The 19686-nt window shown below is 44.7% G+C and overlaps 1 protein-coding gene across 1 annotated transcript in view; it reads left to right on the top strand.

The window, feature by feature from the left end:
- The first annotated feature begins 6672 nt into the window (after positions 1–6672).
- CMTM8 (CKLF like MARVEL transmembrane domain containing 8) overlaps positions 6673–19686 on the top strand; it is a 106164-nt gene continuing 93150 nt past the window's right edge. The window contains exon 1 of the mRNA XM_057706720.1: positions 6673–7111. Within this exon, the coding sequence (XP_057562703.1) occupies positions 6965–7111 (147 nt within the window). The 5' untranslated portion in view covers positions 6673–6964. The remainder of the gene's footprint in view (positions 7112–19686) is intronic.

Genomic DNA, 19686 nt, shown 5'->3' with positions numbered 1-19686 from the left:
TTCCTCTGGAATTTCCTCCTCTCTCCTCTGATTCTTTGCTTAGTTAACTTCAAATGACCTTTGAAAACAGTTAAATGTCTGCTTCTGGAAGAAACGGTCCCTGGTCTCCAGGCTGATCATGCTGCCCTTCCCCTGTGCAGGCTGACCTGAGGCCACCCCTGGGCTGGCAGGGACCGCACCCATCATTCTTTTACTGCTCTCTTCCCCCTCCTGATGACATATTCAATAAAGGGAGGGACAGTCATACTGAGCGGTGTAGCTCATTGCACAGCACATTGTACATATTAGATAAATGTTTCTTGAGCCAATGACCACAGCTAAAAACTCTGGGGAGTGCATCTTTTTCATTGAGATCAAGACCCTTAAGAAGATTTTTATTTATTTTTTATTTTTATTTTTCATTTTATTTTATTTTATTTTGGCCGTGCCACCTGGCTTGTGGGATCTTAGTTCCCCAACCTGGGCCCTTGGCAGTGAGAGCACCGAGTCCTAACCACTGGACCACGAGGGAAGTCCCAAGAAGATTTTTAAAAAATCGAATAGATTTTAAGTTAACGCAATGTTTGACCCAAACTAGGCCAATAATAAATTAGTTACTACTTATTATTATTATACCTTCTAAACACCTACTTCTATTTTTTAAAAAATAAATTTATTTATTGGCTGCACTGGGTCTTCGTTGCTGCACACAGGCTTTCTTTAGTTGGGGAGACTGGGGGCTACTCTTCATTGTGGTGCACAGGCTTCTCATTGTGGTGGCTTCTCTTGTTTTGGAGCATGGGCTCTAGGCCCGTGGGCTTCAGTAGTTGCAGCATATGATCTCAATAGTTGTGGCTCACAGGCTTAGTTGCTCTGCAGCATGTGGGATCTTCCTGGAACAGGGATCAAACCCGTGTCCCCTGCATTGGCAGGAGGATTCTTTTTTTTTTTTTCTTTTTTTTTTTTTTGGGGGGGGGTACACCAGGTTGGCAGGCGGATTCTTAACCACTGCGCCACCTAAGAAGTCCCTAAATGCCTACTTCTAAATCAGCTGATTCTTAACCTCTCTAAATGTTCTCACTCTTAACCTTCCTTGGCTCCAGAAAACCCTGGTCGGCCCTCAACGTCCCTCCATTGATTTCACATTTCACTCACCTCTCTCCTCAGTACTTCCTCCAGCCCCTCTGCCCTCAGAGTCACCCTCCCAGGTCTCTAGAGGGCCTCCTAGGGAGAGGGAGAGGAAGAGGGGGAGGGGGCTGGGAAGGGGGAAGACAGCCTTCTCCCTTTGCCTGAATCAGGTGATGCCAACTGATGGTTTCGCAGATTCGCTGTTCAACCCACAAAGGTGACACATACAGTCTTTTAAAATAATGGACGTTCATTACCAATATTTAAAAACTGAGATTTTAGTGGTTAGGACTCCAAGCTTTCACTGCCAAGGGCCTGGGTTCAATCCCTGCTTGGGGAACTAAGATCACGCAAGCTGTGCAGCTTGGCCATAAATAATAAATAAATAAATAAATAAATAAATAAATAAATAAATAAATAAATAAAACCAAATTGGGATTTCTAGCAACACCAGGCCCAAAGTTTTGCAAGGTAGCGATCAGGCAGAGCAGAAACCAAGCTGGCCCTTTCAGAGCATTCGTGATCTTGTTCACCACAGACCCCACCACTCTCTATTGCATGCCCTACAAATGAGTTTGAGTGTTGGGCTGATTTCACTGCATTTCCAGGTTCCCAAATATGGATTTACGGTGAGCGGAAAGTGAAATATTTCTGGTCCCTGTGTCTAAAACTAAAGCACAGGAATGAAGTGTGATCCAGGCGATCATACGTTTCAAGAAAAATGGGAGTGAATGGACTCTCTCGTGTGAGGGAAGAACCCTCCACAAAGTTAATATTTAAGCCCAAGTGTACCTGGTTAGAAGACCACAGTTCAAGAAGCCATTCTGAAACAAAACCAACTGATGCACTTATTTGTTTGACCTTATCTGCCTAACCCCAGAGGACGTAAGGCCTCTGGTCAAACTGACAGAGCATCTTGGAACCCAAACAAACCCCAGAACTAGAGCTTCTTTGGTGAATGGATTTGGGCCCCACGTCTGTCTGTTTTCAAACTGAGGACAGACCAGACTGGTAGCTTTCAGGGCTGAGTGGGAAGAACATTCTCACTTCTCAGCCAAACTCCTGCTTTCCCTACAAGACACATTAATCATAAGACAAGGGGAGGCAGGAAGTTCTGGGGTGGTTAAACCACAAAATCAAACGTGTTTGGAGAATCTGAACTACAGCTGGAATTAGAGAACTCTATTTGTGACCACCCGTAAATAATTATTTTTATTTTCTTAACTTTTGGAAATAATTTCAGACTAACTAAAAAGTTGCACACACACACACACACACACACACACACACAAGATTTCCTGTAAACTTTCACCCAGATTCTGCAAATATTAACATTCCACGTAACACAAGTACCAAGATTGACATCATGGGATTAACTTTGATGCAATGCTGTTACTTAATCCACAGAATTTGTTCAGGTTTCCCCCACTGTCTCACTGAGGTTCTCTTTCTAACTCACCTAGCATTTCACCTTGCACTTGGCCCTCAGTGTGGAACAATTCCTCAGCGTTTGTCCTTCATGACCTTGACACTTAGGAAAATGTCCTTTGATTTTGGTGTGTCTGTTCTTTCCTCATGACTGAAGTCAGTTTATTCATTTTCAAAATGAGCCCACAGAAGTGATGTTGCCTCCTTCTGGATATGTCAGATCAGGAGGTACACTGCTATCTGGTGATATTAACTTTGCCATCTGGTGGTGTCTCACAGGTCTCCCCACTGCAAAGTTACTTATGAATTCGTAAGTATTCAAAGGAAAAATGGTATCTTCTGGGGAGATACTTGGAGATGATGTAAGTAATCTTTTTTCTCATCATACTTCCGCCCACTAATTGTAACATCCACTGATAATTCTTGCCTGAAACAATCATAATTAATTTTAAACTAGAATAATAATGAAGAGAAATGTGTGTTAGGTGAATCTATAAGAAATTCTTTGTAAATGAGAATGTCCCTTGGTCCTCTTTCAGACGGCAGGTGAAAGTCACATGGTGTCCACTTTTTCATTGAATTATTGATGAGCCCTGCGTCCCTATGGAATGCCCTGGGCTCCACGGACTCTTGGCATCTCATAGCCTGCTTCTTGGGTAACACGGCCTAGTGGAAACCATATTTCAGACTCTATATAAACCCTCTACACCCCACACAAGAACCTTCTTCCATGCAAACAGATCTCCTTAGATTTCTCCGTATCTGTTTGTACCTGGCCAACTCATGCTGGCACTTGTGGTGTCACTTGGCCTGTTCCTGTAGGTTGGGTGATGTCTTCCTCACCTGTCCACCTTCTCCTCCATTTTAACGAATCAGATACCTCCCAGAAGTCTCAGCTCAAAGCTCTGTTCTGCATGAAGTCTTTTATAGGAGGGCAGGGCCTACCTTTTCTTCCTCTGATAGTTTTCTGCACTTAAGAATAAAGTTTGGGTCTCAGCATTCATTCAGTACCTCCTCTGGTGGGGAGGGAGATAAAGAAAGGTAATTAGTAGTCCCTCAAGAAATGGTAAAGAGAGGGTGTAAAATGAATGCATTCTAAAGCAAAGAAGACAAGAGCAAGCTTTATGGAAATCTAGAGGGAATCTCAGAAAAGGTGACTTTTGAAATGGGCCTTGACGGATGCAGATTTGAGCTGTGGGTGAAGGTAGGAGGCTTTCTAGGCTGAGAAAAGCTGGTTATGGGCATCAGATGGTCGCACCTACACAGACATGTGAAAATGTATTTGGGGTTGGAATGGGAAGCATTCTAGAGCAGTTGGGAAAATGGCTGGAAGTGTGGGGTGTGCCCCTCCTAGCAGCTTTTATACGGTGCACAGTGGGATGTGAGCCCAGATCTGAGCCTGGGATTTCAGGACAGTGATTCTTGCAGGACAATGAAGGGCGGATTGGATAAATACTTCATTGGAGGAATGCATATTCCATCAGCAGCTTCTAGACAGAAGATGAGCACCTGCATCTAGGCAGCAGTTGGAAAGAAGCAGCCCATTTATCAACAACCAATATATAATTGCTTATTTGTAACTCTGAAATCTAAGAAGCTGAAAACCGAAAGTTTCTTCTCAAGTTTGCAGGAAATGTATTTGGTAGAAACACACAATGTAACCTGGTGCGAAGTTATTCATTGTCTTTATTTATCCCACTTCATGGATTAAAAGATGGCCACAACCCTTTGCTGCTCCTCTCATCCAGACGTGATGTCTATTTCCCCTCTGTTTGAATTAGGCCGCCCTTATCACTGGCTTTGACCAACAGAATGTGGCGGAAATGATGGTCTGTACCTTTCAAGGCTGGACCTTAAGAGATCTGCAGCGTCTGCTTATTTTTTTCCCCTCTTAGAAGCCAACTATTGTGTAGAAGTCCAAGTACTCTGAAGCCACCATGCTGTGAGGAAGTTTAATAAGCTTTGTGGAGACAGACAGACAGACAGACAGACAGACTAGGTAGAGAAGCACTGAAGTGCCAGAAAGGGAGTGAACAGAATGTGAGTGGTGGCTTTTCAGACTTTCCATGCCTGCCCTGCCACCAGTGGAAAGCAGCTGAGTTAGTGACTCCAACCAGCCCCGCGTGGAGCAGAAGTATCTGCCAGCCAAGCCCCGCCCACATTCCTGACCCACAGATTCATGACTAAGAAGGTTGTCATTTTAAACCACTGATGTTTGGGAGCATTAATCACATTGCAATGGATAAGCCAAACACGCACAGTTCATTCACGTATTTTCATTGTTGAAAACTAGTGTAATTGACCTCACTGAGGGTGTTGTATGTATGGTGTATGGTACATGTACCTTTTACCTTTCTAAATTAAAGACCTGAGTTTTGAAATCCATTTGGCCTCAGGGGTTGTCTGAGATGGGCTTGTCCTTTGTAATACATAAATAGAGCTGTCTGGACTTCCTTCCTGCCTTGGCTAAACGTCTTGCGTGATGCCAGAGACTGCAGCCATTCCATGCGTGTCTCTCTTACTTCTGCAGCTGCAAGATCGGTTTCTCTAAACCAGCAGCTCTCAAACTTCAGGGTGTTTCAGAGTCTCCTGGGAGCCTGGTTCGAACACAGCTTCCTGCCGTCATGGTTTCTGACTCAGTGGGTCTAGGATGGGGCTTGAGAACGCGCATTTCTGAGAGTTCCTGGGTGATACTGATGCTGCTTGCCCAGGCACCACACTTTGGGAACCGCTGCTCTAGGGGACATTTTTTGCTCTATTTACCCACCAGCCCGATACACTTAGCAAATGCTCATGGATGGAATTTCTCTAAATCATCTTTGTAATGTTTTTGAAGCCTTAACTCTTACTCCCTGAGGTCCTCTTGAGTAGGCTCTAGACTTAAAAGAAACAAATTCCTTGTTTTGTTTTATTAGATTGTATTCAAGAGTTTCTGCTTTCTCAGCTCAGCTGATAGCACATTGTGGAAAAACATGTCCCTTCTGATCTTTTTTCCAACGTGTCTTGGGACAGATAAGAGGGAATGGCTTTGCTGCAACCCCAGAGCAACCCTTTATTTGTGAACAAGGATTATTTCCTTTCCTTTGGGGGGTTCCTGAATAAAATAGAATGTTTCTTGCCATCCTTTCACAATACAGAAAGAGAGAGCGCCACGAAGATGCTCTTGCTGGCAAGGCGCCTATCTACGCGTTTTATAGATGGCACCACTGAGGCACAGAGAGGTGAAGCCCCTTGCTCCTGGTCACACAGCTGAGAAATACAAGGGCCGGTGTTGGAGCTCGGGTCAGCCTGACCCTCTAACAAGCTGCCTCACTGTGTGGGGCTCCCTCATCCCCTCCCGCACCCCAGAAAGGCTAAGCCCCGTTAGAAACTTCACTTTGCACAACCCACACCTTTCAAGCTTTCCCCCAACATTTCCTCCCGAGGGTGATGGGACACTGATTAGAATCATCATGACCAGGGACCCCAAATATCTTCCCGCTCCCGTCTCCGGGCCAGGCGCCGGCCCCGAGGCTCCAAGGATCCCGGCGATCGAGCCACCGCGAGCGCCTGGAAGCGTCTCGCCTTCTAAGCCGGGCGACGAAGTTGGTTCCTCAAATTGTTCCCGGCAGGAGGGGCAGGAAATCACGCCGGCCTTCGGCGGCGGCGGCGGCGGCGGCAGGGGGAGAAGCTCTGGCCGGACCGTCCCGGTGGCCTCGCATCGATCTCGGGGCTAAGGTCCGGCCGGGTCGTAATTCCAGCTGCTCTTTCGCCCCTGGAGTCAACGCCCCTCCCCACCCCCTCCATTCCCGGAGCCGCGGGGCCCGGAGGCCTCGCTCTGCCCGGGGGCCCCGGATCCCCGGGCCGGCCGCCGCCAGGTGGAAGGCGACAGGTCAGCGGCGGCCCGCCCCCGGGAGGCGGGGCCTGGCGGAGCGGCGCCCCGAGCGGAGCAGCCCGCGGCCGCGACCCCCGCCCGCCCCCTCCCCCCTGCCCCCCTCCCCCCGCGCCGCCCGCCGCCCCGCGCTCGCCCCTGCGCCCTCCTGGCCGCGCGGTCCCCGCAACAGGTGGAGCGGCCGCCGGTCCGCAGCGCCTCCGCGGGGCGGTCCCTCGCCGGCCGCCGCGCGCCAGCCCGCCCCTCTCCACGCCCCCTCCCCTGCGCCCGGCCTCCACCGCCTCCCTCGGCCGCCGGCGGCCTCCCCTCTCCGGGTCTCCTGCTCCGGGACCCCCGCGCAGCCCGAGAGCGCGCGCTCCGGCTCGCGGCGGGCGCCGCGCACTTGCCGGACACGCACCGCGGCCAGACGGACCCCGGCGGGCGCCCCCCCGCGCGCCCCCGTCCCCGCGCCGCCGCGCTCCCCTCCCCCGCGCCGGTGTCCCAGGGCTCCAGGCCGCGCGGCCAGCCCGGACGCGCCGGGGGTCCCCGTGGCGGGGCCGGCCCGGCCGGGGCGCGACGATGGAGGAGCCGCAGCGCGCCCGCTCGCACACCGTCACCACCACCGCCAGCTCCTTCGCGGAGAACTTCTCCACCGCCAGCAGCAGCTTCGCCTACGACCGCGAGTTCCTCCGCACCCTGCCCGGACTCCTCATCGTGGCGGAGATCGTGAGTGCCTCCGGGCGGGCGGGGGCGCGGGCGGGGGCGCAGGTGGACCTCGCGCCGTGCTCCTCGCCTGGGAGCTAGTTCACATCCTCGGGAGGGCTTCGAAGGAACCCTTTTTGCTCAGCCTCTTCTTCACCCCAAGGTGCCGAACTCAGAGACCTCCCCTGCTCCGCATGTCTGAACGAGGTCCCATCACCTTGGGCTCTTTGGGAGGAGAGGGTCGTGACCCTTGGGAGGTCCGTTGGAGAGAAACTCGACTTTCTGGGCCCTCTCTGAGGTCGTGGCGTGTCCTGGGGGCGGGATGCTTGGCGGGCATTGAGTTTGTGTTAATGAGTGTCAGAGACCCCTGGTGCTTCCCTTACCTGATCTCCACGTGGGTGGCCTTTTCCCTAAAAGCAAAACTTTACGACCATCAGGGGAGGGGAGAAGACTTCTTTTTCCTAATTATCTCCCTGATAGTAAAATCGAGGTGAATCAGGAAACGTTTACTGAATAAAATCTTGAGGGTCTCCCGTCTGGTGCTCTTTGAAGATCAAAGGGTCTCCTGTCTGGTGCTGTGCACATCCTAGTTTAAGGCTCAGAACATTCCAGGTGGGGAGGCCCCGCATGTGCCTTCTCCTCTCCATAGGAAGACACGGAGGCTGAGAGGTCAAGTGGTCGCCCGTTTAATCCCTTCGTGGCTGAGAAAGGCCTTGGGCCCTGTTAACAGCTACTGGCGGCCACTGTTTATTGTCTTCACCATGCGGCAGGGTTTCCTCAAGCCCTTTAGGTGCTTTCATGCTCATGTACCACACACCAACCCTATCCTGTGAAGGTAGCTTTAATTATTATCCCATTTTACAGGTGAAGAGACTGATGCTTAGAGTGAGGAAGTAGGTCACACCTGAGGGTGGTGGAGGTGGCATTAAAACCCAGGCCTGCCTGTCTCCAGGGTCCGGCTCTTAACTGCCAAGGGGCATCCCTTCCACCTGTCCGAGCAGCACCCCTTTTGCCGTATCTCGCATACTTTCACTTAAACATTTGTGGGATTGAAATCTAGCCTCTGTGGGGCCGTGTTGGCGTGGAGGTGACTGAGGACTCCACTGGTTCCTCTGAGAAACCTTCAGCACAGCCTTGTGCGCATCAGGTAGCTTGCTTGCTCCTCCAGAGTCTCAGAGCCCAACCCAGACCAACTGAATCAATCCCAGGTAGTTCCAGTGCACAAGGAGTTTGAAGTGTTGGCTTAGCCCATCCCCCAACTGGTGGCCCCAGCTGGCGTTGAGGCCTTCAGGAGATCCAATAAAAAGCCGGGGTATTGGAATCACCTTGCAGGGCCTGGCTTATAGGAATTCAACAAATATTTGCTGTGTGAATGAAGGAGTTGGCAGGCTCCCCTGCTCCAGCAGAGCAAGCAGAAGCTAAAATGACAGAGATGGGGCTTCTACCCTGGGGTGGATGTGGACCAGGTGTAAAGTAAAACACCTCTTGTTTTCTGATTTATGATCAATAAGCTTCGTGTTCCATAGTTTTTCCAAAAATTGGAAAGTGAAAGAAAAAATGTAAATGGCCCACAATCCCGTGACTAGAAATAACCACTGTTGATATGTTGTTGGCATGTGTACTTTCTGATTTCAATACATTTTTTTGAAAAAAGAAAACTACGTAAGAAAAATTATCCTTATTATTACTAGTTGAGTTTTTATTTTTGACAGATGTATATATGTACATTTGTTTTTTTAATAAATTTATTTTATTTCTGGCTGTACTGGGTCTTGGTTGTTGCGTGTGGGCTTTCTCTAGGTGTGGCAAGCGAGGGGTACTCTTTGTTGTGGTGTGTGGGCTTCTCTTGTTGCAGAGCACGGGCTCTAGGTGCGCAGGCTTCAGTAGTTGCAGCACATGGGCTCAGTAGTTGTGGCTCGAGGGCTTCGTTGCTCCACGGCATGTGGGATCTTCCCGGATCAGGGCTTGAACCCGTGTCCCCTGCATTGGCAGGTGGATTCTTAACCACTGTGCCACTCGAGAAGCCCTATGCACAAGTTTTAAAGAGTCATAGTTCTACAGGTAGAAATATGTTTCCCCCACCATTGCTATACCATAGATACCCACGTTCACATCTCTCAGAGCTCTAAATAATGTGTTTATAATGCTGCTTCTTGACTCCCCCCCCCCCCCCCCCGCCCAATTGTAGATGTTATTCAGTGGCTTCTCACTCTGAAAGATGAGGCTTTAGCCTCTTGGACCACCTCTTCCCCACCCCCATTATACATATACCTTTCTTGTCTTTGGGTTACATCAGTAACCAGTGCTACCCTAGGGTACCAGAAACACTGTTCACAGAGGAGCCACTAAGTGGTCTGTGAGGGCTTTTCCTTTTCAGCCCAATTGCTTGTTTTCCCTGGAGTTTGTAGTTCTTTTTCCATTCTCTAGTTCTCTAGATATTTAGACACTAACTTTACCTTAGTTGTTTGAATCCCCTTTCAGGAAACTGAGAGTCAGCAGGTATTCGATCAAGGTCATCCTCCTGACCAACCCTCTGTGGGAGCTTCTGAACGCCTCCCACCCAGCCTGCTCACCTGAGCACAGCTGATGGCCTGGGGTCTCCTGCACATCATGCTGGAGATTGTCTTCCCATGACCAGTGTCCTTCTCTGTCTTGACTCACTCCTGCTGGGGGAACACACAGCCTCTGGTGGTCTCCTAAGAAAGGATGCATGTGCAGAGATGTGCATCTTCCAAAATGTCTTAATGCCACCATTACACATAAGTAATGGTTGACTAGGTAAAGAATGGTAGATTGGAAATTCTTTTCCTTCAGAATTTTGAAAGTATTCCTCTGTTATCTTCTAGCTCTTCTAAATCTTTAAAAAAAAAATCCAATTTTTGATTCCCCCCACCCCCCTTTCTGGAGGCCTATAGAATCTTCTTTCTCCCCAGAGATCTGTAACATCACAATGTATCTTCATGTGGGTCTGTTTTCTTCCATCATACTGAGGACCTGGTGTGTTCTCTTAATCAGGAAAACTCATGGATGTTTAAGGGGAGTTTTAAAATTTTGATTTTTTTGATCTTTCCATTTTCTTAGTTTCTTTCTCTGAAATTCCTTTTATACTTTTTCCCCCATGCATGTATTTTCTTATAATTTTTCTCATGGATTTGTTAACTGCTGTGTTTACTTACCATGAGCTTTTTTCAGGGTCTTGGGTCTCTTGCATTATTACAGTTTTCTGTCATATGGAAGTACTGTATTTGATTTCCTCAGCTTTCTGTTGTAAAACTAACATGTTTCTAGGTTATAGCCGGTGGTGTAGCAATCTTCCTTTTTTCCCCCTCTTTCCACACCTTTCCAGGGACTTTCTTGAGGGAAAGTTCCTTAAAGTAATTGTTGTGTCAGAGGATACACAAATTTACATATTCTGTTTTGATCCATATCTTGACAGTATCTTTCCCCAAAGTTGTATTAATTCAAACTGTCATCAGTAGTGTGAGCCTATTAAGCTAAAAATTTTTTATGTTAGAAGAACTCTTAAAATTAAAAATGTTAAGTATCACCCTAAATGGTATACTATGTTTTATGGGTCCAAGATGCTTTTTTATTCATGTTTTAATATCTGGGTCAGGATGCGGCTTACCATGGATGGTTTCTTGAACATAAAGAAAAATGGTGCTACTGATTCTTTATCTGGGGATGGGGGCGGGGCAGTTTCAAGCTATTACTGTTCTAACCCTGAGATTATGGTAGACCCGCCCCCCAGAAGCATGTTACTTTCTGCCTTGAAAAAACAAAATACTGAGACAAAGAATTACTAAGAACCTGACTTCCTGCTTGAGCCTGGAGGAAATAATAGAGAATAAAACACACTGTTTCCCCAAATCTGTTGTCAAAATCCCTTGCCCTGGCTTTCCCACAGGGGTGAGTGGTAATAGCTAAATCTGCTAGAACAGTTTAGGCTGTGCCAATGTAACATCTTGTAGAAAGCAAGTTGTAGTGGTTTCCTTCCTTTTAAAGTTTTATAACAAGCTAGAAGTAATCCGGTACTTGACCTGTGACTTGTAGGATGCCATGATCTCATAAGTTATGAGTATTTGAAGAATAAAAGTGATTTGTCAGAAGCTGAGTTAATCGTACCCTTCCTGTTATTGGTGACTTCAAAATGAGTTATGTCATCCATGTAATAATGTCAGATCACCTCTTATTTACTTACTGTCACGAGCAGACTTAGTTGGGGAGGGACAAAATAGGGTTTCCCGAGAGCTGGAATCTAAACTATTCTATCCTGTTAAGTTCTTTTTAAAGAATAGTGAACATATTGTAGTTCCCACTTCACAAAAACAATACGTAGTCTTGGTAGGAAAATTATAAAAATGCAGGTAAGAAAAAAAACCCCTTTAATTCTAGCCCCTACAGTGGTTCCTGTTAGGTGTGGCACCAGCTGATATCTGGGAGTGGGGAGGCTTTTCAAAAATTTGCGGTTATTTTAATGCCTGAGATTTCTACTGGTGTTTAGTGCCCTGGGGGCCAGGGAGGCTAATGTCCTAAAGTGCCTGGGACAGTCCGCAGCAGTGAAGAATTACTTCACCAGCTGCCAACATCACCACCGTTGAGGAGCTCTGGGTGAACCACTGTTTACCCCTTGGAGTAAACCATTCCAGAGTTTAACTGGTTGTATATTACTTATCCGTGGTTTTTTAAAAATGTGGTCAGTTGTAAACTACTCCTTGTTTACTGCTGTGACCATCTGTGCTGGACATCTTCCACTTGTCACTCAGATGCACTCTCCACCCGGCTCTCCACCCTGCAGGCTCACTTCCATGGACTGTGTCCAGGGTCCCCTCTGATGTCCCATTGGATTCGGATGTCCTCCCAGCACTTGCAGGAGGCTGTAGGTTAGGAGAGGAGCAGGTTCTGGGTACTTGTTCCTGGGATTCTTCCCCACTGGGGCTCAGCAACCTGGCAGTGTCCCTCTGTTCTGGGCGGGCTGTCTGGCAGCCTTCTACACTCGACTGTTTTCCCTGGCTCTGCTAACTGGTCACTCCCAGCCGCTTCCTATTGCCAGGCACTGCACTATGGCTTGTGCTTTTCCTGCACCCTGCTTTCTAAATAAGACCTTTATTAAACTCCGCTCAGATCACCCAGTCTAAATGTGCCAGTTTCCTAGGGAGACCTGATAAATTACCTTTCCCTGTCAGTGATTAATTTCTTCTAGCATTCTTTTTTTTTTTTAATGGAGCATATATACACACTTTTTATTTTTATTTTTTAAAATATTTTTTAAATTTATTAATTTTTTTAAGCAAATGTGGAACTGATTTTTTTTTTAAGAACTTTTATTGAGATACAGTTAACAGACAATAAACTGCATATATTTAGAGTGTACAATTTGGTATCCCAATCTCCCAATTCATTCCCCCCCAACCCTCCCCGCTTTCCCCACTTGGTGTCCATATGTTTGTTCTCTACACCTGTGTCTCTATTTCTGCCTTGCATTTCCTCTTTCATAGTTGTTAACATTTGCCTTATGTATTGAGGTGCTCCTATATTGGGTGCATATATATTTATAATTATCTCCTCTTCTTGGATTGATCCCTTGATCTTTATGTAATATCCTTTCTTATCTCTGGTAACATTTTTTATTTTAAAGTCTATTTTATCTGATATGAGTATTGCTACTCCAGCTTTCTTTTGATTTTCATTTGCATGGAATATCTTTTTCCATCCCCTCACTTTCCGTCTGTATGTGTCCCTAGGTCTGAAGTGGGTCTCTTGTAGACAGCATATATATGGGTCTTGTTTTTGTATCCATTCAGCCAGTCCGTGTCTTCTGGTTGGTGCATTTAGTCCATTTACATTCAAGGTAATTATTAATATGTATGTTCCTATTACCATTTTCTTAATTGTTTTGTTTTTGTTTTTGTAGGTCCTTTTCTTCTCATGTTTCCCACTTAGAGAAGTTCCTTTAGCATTTGTTGTAGGGCTGGTTTGGTGGTGCTGAATTCTCTTAGCTGTTGCTTGCCTGTAAAGCTTTTGATTTCTGCATCGAATCTGAATGAGATCCTTGCTGGGTAGAGTATTCTTGGATGTAGGGTCTTCCCTTTCATCACTTGAAATATATCATGCCACTCCCTTCTGGCTTGCAGAGTTTCTGCTGAGAAATCAGCTGTTAACCTTATGGGAGTTCTCTTGTATGTTATTTGTTGTTTTTCCCTTGTTGCTTTTGATAACATTTCTCTGTCTTTAATTTTTGTCACTTTGACTACTATATGTCTTGGCGTGTTTCTCCTTGGGTTTCTCCTGCCTGGGACTCTCTGCGCTTCCTGCACTTGGGTAGCTGTTTCCTTTCCCATGTTAGGGAAGTTTTCAACTATAATCTCTTCCAGTATTTTCTCAGGTCCTTTCTCTCTCTCTTCTCCTTCTGGGACCCCTATAATGCGAATGTTGGTGCGTTTAGCATTGTCCCAAAGGTATCTTAGGCTGTCTTCACTTCTTTTCATTCCTTTTTCTTTATTCTTTTCTGCATCAGTGATTATCACCATTCTGTCTTCCGCTCACTTATTCGCCCTTCTGCCTCAGTTAATCTGCTATTGGTTCCTTCTAGTGTATTTTTCATTTCAGTTATTGTGTTGCATATCTCTGTTTGTTTGCTCTTTAATTCTTCTAGGTCTTTGGTAAACTTTTTGATCTTTGCATCCAGTCTTTTTTCAAAGTCCTAGATCATCTTCACTATCATTATTCTGAATTCTTTTTCTGTAAGGGTGCCTATCTCCTCTTCATTTAGTTGTTTTTCTGGGGCTTTATTCTGTCCCTTCATCTGGTACAAAGTCCTCTGCTTTTTCATTTTCTCTGTCTTTCTGTGTCTGTGGTTTTCAGTTCGGCAAGACGAAATACTGCTGATACTGCTTGATACTGCTGTCTGCCCTCTTGTGGAGGAAGCTCTAAATTTATTAATTTTTGTCTGCCGTCCAGTCTTAGTTGCAGCATGCTGGATCTTCGTTGCAGCATGCAGTATCTTTCCTTGTGGTGTGCGGGCTCTCTAGTTGTGGCTCGTATGCTCCACATTGCAGCCCGTGGGCCTTGTTGCCCTGCAGCATGTGGGATCTTTGTTCCCCAACCAGGGATCACATGGGTGTCCCCTGCATTGGAAGGCGGGTTCTTAACCACTGGACCATTAGGGAATTCCCTCTTCTGGCGTTCTTAATAGACACCTAGTATTGCATAAATATCGGGGTTCCTGCAGTTCAATTTAGGTTTCTTTCCTGTAACAGTGTTGTAACAAACATTCTTTAAGGTACATCTTTCTGGATGTTCTTTAATGTTTTTCCTACAGGTGAATAGTTAGAATTGAGTGACGGGGTATATGAATCTTCTTTAAAGTCAAGTTTATTGAAGTATACAGTAAAATTTATCCTTTTTAGTGTAGCATTCTATGAGTTTGGGCATAGGTGTGTTTTAAAAGCAGCTTTATTGAGATATTCGTAAGAAGTCGATTTTTTGAAAGTGTACCATTTAAGGATTTTTTAGGATATTCACAGAGTTGGAACAGCTTTCAACACTGTCCGATTTTAGAACATTTTTGGCACTGCATAAAGAAACCTCTACCTGTTAGCAGCCACTCCTTGGTCTCCCCATGCCGCAGTGCTTGGTAACCACTCATCTATTCTCTACCCCTATGGATTTGTCTATCGTGGTCATTTCTTATACGTGGAATCCTATAATATGTGGCTCTTTCTGTCTGGTTTTTTTTTTACTTACAAGAATGTTTTCAAGGGTCATCCATGCTCTAGTATGTCTCAGTACTTCATTCCTTTTGTTGCCAAATAATATTTCTTTGTTTTATACACACACACACACAACATTTTATTTATCCATTCATCAGTTGATGGACATTTGGGTTGTTTCCACATTTTGACTGTTATGAATATGCTGCTGTGAACCTTCACGTATACGTTTTTGAAGGGACATGTCAGTTCTCTCCGGCATCTACCTAGGAAGGAATGGCTGGATCACATGGTAACTCTTTGTTTCATATTTCAAGGCACTGCTAGACTGTTTCCAAAGTGGCTGCACTAATTTACAATCCCAACAGCAGGATGAGTGTTCCAATTTCTCCACATCCTCACCAAGATTTATTTTCTTTTTGATTCTGATCATCCTACAAGGTATGAGGTGGTATCTCATTGTGGTTTGGGTTTGTACTTCCATAGTGACAAATGATGTCGAGTATCTTTTCATGTGATTATTGGTCATTTGTGTGTCTTCCTTGGAGAAACGTCTACTCACATCTTTTGCCATTTAAAAAATTACATTAATTTCTTTTATTGTTGGCTTGTAAGTGTGCTTTTTATATTCTGGATATAAAAGTCCCTTATATGATATATGATTTGCAAATATTTTTCTTCCATTCTCTGTGTTATCTTTTCACTTTATGTGATGGTGTCCTTTGAAGCATGAGGGTTTCTTAATTTTTTTTTAATAAATTTATTTATTTGATTTATTTATTGGCTGCGTTGGGTCTTTGTTGCTGCACATGGGCTTTCTCTAGTTGCTGAGAGCGGGGGCTGCTTTTCATTGTAGTGCCTTCTTTGTTGTGGAGCACAGGCTCTAGGTGTGTGGGCTTCAATAGTTGTGGCACATGGGCTCAATAGTTGTGGCTCACGGGCTTAGTTGCTCCATGGCATGTGGAATCTTCCCATAGCAGGGCCCCAACCTGTGTCCCCTGCATTGGCAGGCGGATTCTTTTTTTTTTTTTTAATGTGTTTATTTATTTTATTTTTGGCTGCATTGGGTCTTTGTTGCTGTGCACAGGCTTTCTCTAGTTGCTGGGAGTAGGGGCTACTCTTCATTGCTGTGTGACCGTTTCTCATTGTGGTGGCTTCTCTTGTTGCGGAGCATGGGCTCTAGGCACATGGGCTTCAGTAGTTGCGGCGTGTGGGCTCAGTAGTTGTGGCTCATGGCTTGGTTGCTCCTCAGCATGTGGGATCTTCCCAGCCCAGGGATGGAACCCGCATCCCCTGCATTGGCAGGCAGATTCTTAACAACTGTGCCACCAGGGAAGCCAAGCAGGCCAATTCTTAACCACTGCACCACCTAGGAAGTCCCAGTTTCTTAATTTGATACAGCACAATTTATGTATTTTTTTTCTCTTGTTCCTTCTGTTTTTTGATGCCATATCGAAGAAGACTTTGCCTAATGCAAGATCACTAAGATTTACTCCTCTGTTTTCTCCTAAAAGTTTTATGGTTTTATGTCTTACATTTGCGTCTATGGTTAATTTTTAGTTAATTTTTATGTATAGTGTGAGATAGGCGTCTAACTTCATTCTTTTCCATATGGGTATCTAATTGTCCCAGCACCATTTGTTGAAAAGACTCTTTTTTTCCTATTGAATTATCTTGGCACCCTTGCTGAAAATCATATGGCCATAAATGTAAGCTCTTATTTCTGGATTCTCAGTTCATTGATCTACGTCTATCCTTATGCCAATACCACATTATCTTTTTGTTTTTATAAATTTATTTAATTGGCTGTGTTGGGTCTTCGTTGTTGCACACGGGCTTTCTCTAGTTGTGGTGAGCGGGGGCTACTCTTCGTTGTGGTGCACAGGCTTCTCATTGCGATGGCCTTTCTTGTTGCAGAGCACAGGCTCTAGGCGCGTGGGCTTCAGTAGTTGCGGCACATGGGCTCAATAGTTGTGGCTCATGGGCTGTAGAGCACAGGCTCAATAGTTGTGGCGCACGGGCTTAGTTGCTCCGCGGCATGTGGTATCTTCCTGGGGCAGGGCTCGAACCCATGTCCCCTGCATTGGTAGGCAGATTCTTACCCACTGCGCCACCTAGGAAGTCCCACATTATCCTAATTACTATAGCTTTGTAGAAAGTTTTTAAATCATAAGTGTAAGTCCGCAGCTTTGTTCTTTTTTCAAAATTGTTTCAGCTATTCCAGGTCCCTTGCATTTCCTTGAATTTCAGAATCAAGTTGTTAATTTATGCAGAAAGTGCAGCTGGGATTTTAATATGCATTGTGTTAAATCTGTAGATCAATTTGAGGAGTGTGGCCATCTTTTTAAGATTTAAATTAAGTTTTCCAATTCATGAACATTCAATGTCTTTCCATTTATTTAGATCTTCTCTTTCTTTACCAATGTTTTACAGTCTTCTGCATACATCTTGCATTTGTGTTGTTAAATTGATTCCAAAGTATTTTATTCTTTTTGATACTATTGAAGATGGAATTATTTTCTTAATTTCATTTTCAGATTGTTCATTGCTAGAACATAGAAATCCAGCTGAGTTCTGTATCCATGACCTTGGATCCTGCAACTTTGCTGACCTCACTTATTAGTTCTCACAGTTTTGTGTGTGTGTGTTTGTGTGTGTAGGGGGTGGGGTGGGATTGGCTTATGTGTTTTTAAGGCTTTTAATACTACTGCCAAGTTGTACAGAAAGGTTTAAACTGATTTGCATTCCCTCTAGTGGTGTTTCCGTGTTTAACAGGGTTTGTTTCTGCAAATGCTCAAACTTTTAATATTCGCCAATTTTCTTGGGGTGGCAGATCCTCAATAAAACCTGATTTGGCATAGGCACCCACGAGTGCCTATGTTAGCTGATATTCAGAGGAGCCCTGGACGTGTGGAAGAAAAGCAAACTTTAAAAGAAAATGTTTTAAATTGGAGTATAGTTGATTTACAATGTTGTGTTAATTTCAGGTGTACAGAAAAGTGAACCATTTATACAGATACGTATGTCTACTCTTTTTTAGATACTTTTCCCATATAGGTCATTACAGAGTACTGAGTAGAGTTCCTTGTGCTGTACAGTAGGTCCTTATTAGCTATCTGTTTGATGTATAGTAGTGTGTGTATGTCGATCCCAATCTCCCAATTTATGTCCTCCTACCATAAATTTGTTTTCCACATCTGTGACTCTATTTCTGTTTTGTATATAGTTCATTTGTACCATTTTTTTTAGGTTCCAGATATAAGTGATATCATATATTTGCCTCTCTGTCTGACTTCACTCAGAAAGCAAACGGTTTTTATTTGTATTTCTGTGATTATTAAAATTGAACATTTTAAATATGCTTATTAGCCATTTATTTCTTCTTTTAGTAACTACCTAACTACCTGGTTTTTTTCCCTCTACCCATTAAAAAAATTTTTGTTTTTGTTTTTTTGGCCGGCTGCGTGGCATGTGGAATCTTAGTTCCCCCAACCAGGTACTGAACCCGGGCCCTCGGCAGTGAAAGCGCCGAGTCCTAACCACAGAACCGCCAGGAATTCCCGGGGCTCTTTCTTTCTTTAAAAAATGTTTTAAAGATATAAAAGGGGGCAAAGATGTTAATTTTCCCTCCCCAGGAGGGAAATAAGATTGGTTTGGGGGATGTGTTGGAATACGGAGGTTTGCTTTTTAACTCCTTACCTTTTGTATGGTTTAAATTTTTTATAATGAGAATATATTTATACAATAATGTAATTACAGAAGCTTAAAGCAGTGTGTTCATTGTAAAAATAAATTTCAAATCATTTATATATACACATTCAGAAAACTGAATGTCTCTGGTCTCTGCTACCCATCCCCTTCTTTCCTTCCTTCCTTCCTTCCTTCCTTCCTTCCTTCCTTCCTTCCTCCCTCCCTCCCTCCCTCCCTCACTCCCTCCCTCCCTCCCTCCCTCCCTCCCTCCCTCCCTTCCTTCCTTCCTTCCTTCCTTCCTTCCTTCCGTCCTTCCTTTGCAGCATGCAGGATCTTAGTTCCCTGACCAGGGATCGAACCTGTGCCCCCTGCAGTGGGAGCACGGAGTCCTAACCACTGGATTGCCAGGGAAGTCCCTACCATTCACATTTCTCCCAGACCTTTTTCTTTACACTTGCAAGTACACACATAGTATAAGACACACACACACACACGAATGAGTGTACTGTACATACTCTGCAATTTATCGTTCATTTAATAATATCTTGATATTTTTCCATGTCGCTTTTTTGTTGATTTGTAAGTTTCCTGTGTATTATGGGTATTAATTTCTTTTGTCATGTTATTACTATTATTCATGACATTTTTCATCAAAAGAAGTCTCTAATTTGCAAGGAATCTAGAGTGTGACCTTTATTTAGCCTTCTGGGGTTTACTTTGCTTAAACATGGCTTCCTTATCCCCAGGCTTATACAAATATTTGAAGACAATATAATTTCTTTAAATGCTAAAAATATTTACCAGCAGAAGTTGCCTGGTGGTCCAGTGGTTAGGACTCCATGCTTTCACTGCTGTGGCCTGGGTTCAATCTGTGGTTAGGGAACTGACCTCAAGCCTTGCATGGTGGCCAAAAAATAACTAACTAACTAAATAAATAAAATAATTAAAAAAGAATTTGCCATCTGAAGCTGTAAGTTCTTTCTGTGTGGATAAGAATGTAATCTCACTTTTTTCCCCCAAACGCATAGCTAGTTGTCTCACCATTAATCATAATCATATTCCCATATATGTGTAACTATTTCTTGACCCTGTTTTATTCTATTTCTGAGTTGCTTCCAAATTAGCTATAGCTTTATCATGCATTTTAATATTCAGTAGGGTAAATCATACAAAATTTTCTATTTCTTGCTGTGCTTG

The sequence above is a fragment of the Hippopotamus amphibius genome, chromosome 13 (assembly GCF_030028045.1).
Source record: "Hippopotamus amphibius kiboko isolate mHipAmp2 chromosome 13, mHipAmp2.hap2, whole genome shotgun sequence".
NCBI lineage: Eukaryota > Metazoa > Chordata > Mammalia > Artiodactyla > Hippopotamidae > Hippopotamus > Hippopotamus amphibius.
Note: the sequence above shows the minus strand (reverse complement) of the source record. Positions and strands in the feature narration are given on the sequence as shown.